Genomic DNA, 2,500 nt, shown 5'->3' with positions numbered 1-2,500 from the left:
TTACAATATATATATATATATATATATATGTATATATATATATGTGTGTGTGTGTGTGTGTGTGTGTGCGTGTGTTTGTGTGTGTGTGTGTGTGTGTGTGTGTGTGTATGTATGTATGTGTGTATGTAGTTATGTTTGTATGTATGTATATATTGAAAGAGAAAGAGAGAGATATGCAAACAAATAAATATTAAAAAACATCGAGAGATTGATAAATATATAAACATACATTCACACACACAGACATGCCTATATATATATATATATATATATATATATATATATATATATATATATATATATATATATATATATATATATATATATACTACAAATATATATATATGTGCATATATGTATTTGCATGTATGTGCATATATATGTATATATAAATATATATATTTATATATTTATATATATCGTGTCTTTCTCCCCTAACAGCTTTCCTCACCTCCCACATCCACGACACTAACCATGCTCTTCGTCTCTTCAACTCTTTCTCCTTCACTCCTGGCCCCTTTAAACTGCTCTTCACTCTTCATATCAGTAGTCTATATTCCGTGATCCCACACAACGAAAGACTTCTTGCACTCAAACACTTCCTGGACCTTCGACCCAACCACCAACCTGATACCTCCATACTTCTTCGTCTGGTCGAACTTGTTCTCTCTCTCAACTGCTTCTCGTTCGCGGGGTATTTTACCAACAGTCTCGGGAGTGGCCATGGGAACGAAAATGGGCCCCAACCATGTGAACCTGTTCTTTGGCTACGTTGAGGCCCAAATATTCTCACGATTCACTGGTCCCACTCCCGAATTATACGCTCGTTGACAAATTGGGCTTTTATAAACTAAAAAGGAGAAAGCTGATTCAATGTCTACAGATCCAAGCCATCAACTGGAACTGTAAACATTTGTAAAACTTACCAGAAGTTTAGTATTTAAGTATATATGTGCATGTCTAGACGTGTAACTACATGCAAGAGAATACATACATCAAACAAAGTATACAAATCTGCACATACACTAGCTCCAAATACTGCACATGTACACACATACATGTAATAAATACAAACAAACCATCACATCAACATGAATTACACTCTGTTGATGCTATTGAAATCCCAGTGAAGGAGCCTTGGATCTAGGTTACAATCTAGCGCTTTCTCTATTGGCAAGAAAGCTTGAAATAAACTGAATAATGACATACATACATAGTTATACAAATCTGCACATATACATACAGACATACATACATACAGACAGACAGACAGACAAAAATACCTTGTTGATGATGTTGAAATTCCAATGAAGGAGTCTTGAATCTAGGTTAGAAACCGGCTCTTTTTCAATTGACAAGAAATCTTGAAATAAAACTGAACAATGCCATACATACACACATATACACAGGTGCATATATTAAATATACTCACCGTTTAAATCGACATCTGTGTAAATTTGCGCGCCACATCCTATCAAACAAGCCACAAAGATGACTAAAAGAGTGTAATTCATGTTGATATGATTGTTCGTATTCGTTACGTTGTTGCAAGGCTTCGTTACGAATGTTACTCTGTCGTTTAAGCACAACCTTTTTATGCTGAAGGAACCATCCGCACAAACACGTGAATCATTGATTGGGGAGTGTCAAAGCAGTTTAACAGCATGAAAAGGCAATCCTTTTTCTCATTGTGCCCTTTCACAGTTAGGAAATACCATTAAACAATAAAAACTGAAACCATCTAGGAAACCTAATGAGTTCATAATTTAAATTGTATACTAGCTGAATACCTTTTCGATGGGTGTGTCTTTAATTCATTGAATGTGTACGTATTCCTCTTTCTCTCCCATTCACTCACTCTTTCGCTTCACTCTCTCTTTCACTCCTTTTGTCCATCCATTGTTCCCACAACATGTATGTGTTCGTCCACGTTTAGTAATGTATGTACATATAGAGATTATAATTGCTGTTACTGCTAGTAAGATTATTATTATTATTTTCATATACACTAAACAGATTAGACTGATGGAAAAGCAAAGAATCCTAACATCTGGCTACAACAAGTAGCCTTAGATGTCAAGGACCGTCCTAAGTATCCTGTCATTAATAAGTTTTCTACAGCTGTACTAAACTGGGTTTTATGCCTATTTCTTCTATCCATCTGTTCAGATCTTTAGTGATAGTTCCTGTGGTGTGTGCGTACGAGTAGATGTAATCGCCTTACCTCGGTTTTCCTTTCCTCGCCAGCGAGTCCGTCTTGCGGTATCCGATCCTTGAAGCTTGCCCCGACCCAAGGTACACCAGGTATAGCAGCTGCTTCTCCCAAACCTCCCCAAACCTAGACCGTCGCTTAACACGTCTTGTCCTGATCGCAGCCCCGTTCGAAAAGGGCACGAACACCGATCGAGGCTCCCTCTGCCCTGTTTCCCCTTCCGGTCGACTCGCCCTTCCGGTCAGCCTCCCCAGACACTGACGTCATACGACACGCCACCCTGATCTT

General features: G+C 37.8%; 1 protein-coding gene across 1 annotated transcript in view; it reads right to left on the bottom strand.

Moving 5' to 3' along the window:
- LOC106869024 (uncharacterized) overlaps positions 1-1,663 on the bottom strand; it is a 31,529-nt gene extending 29,866 nt beyond the window's left edge. The window contains exon 1 of the mRNA XM_014914517.2: positions 1,433-1,663. Coding sequence (XP_014770003.2) covers positions 1,433-1,514 — 82 coding nt within the window. The 5' untranslated portion in view covers positions 1,515-1,663. The remainder of the gene's footprint in view (positions 1-1,432) is intronic.
- Positions 1,664-2,500: the final 837 nt, after the last annotated feature.

Source organism: Octopus bimaculoides, chromosome 14 (genome assembly GCF_001194135.2).
Source record: "Octopus bimaculoides isolate UCB-OBI-ISO-001 chromosome 14, ASM119413v2, whole genome shotgun sequence".
NCBI classification, from domain to species: Eukaryota; Metazoa; Mollusca; class Cephalopoda; order Octopoda; family Octopodidae; genus Octopus; species Octopus bimaculoides.
This window is presented reverse-complemented; position numbering and strand designations above follow the sequence as displayed.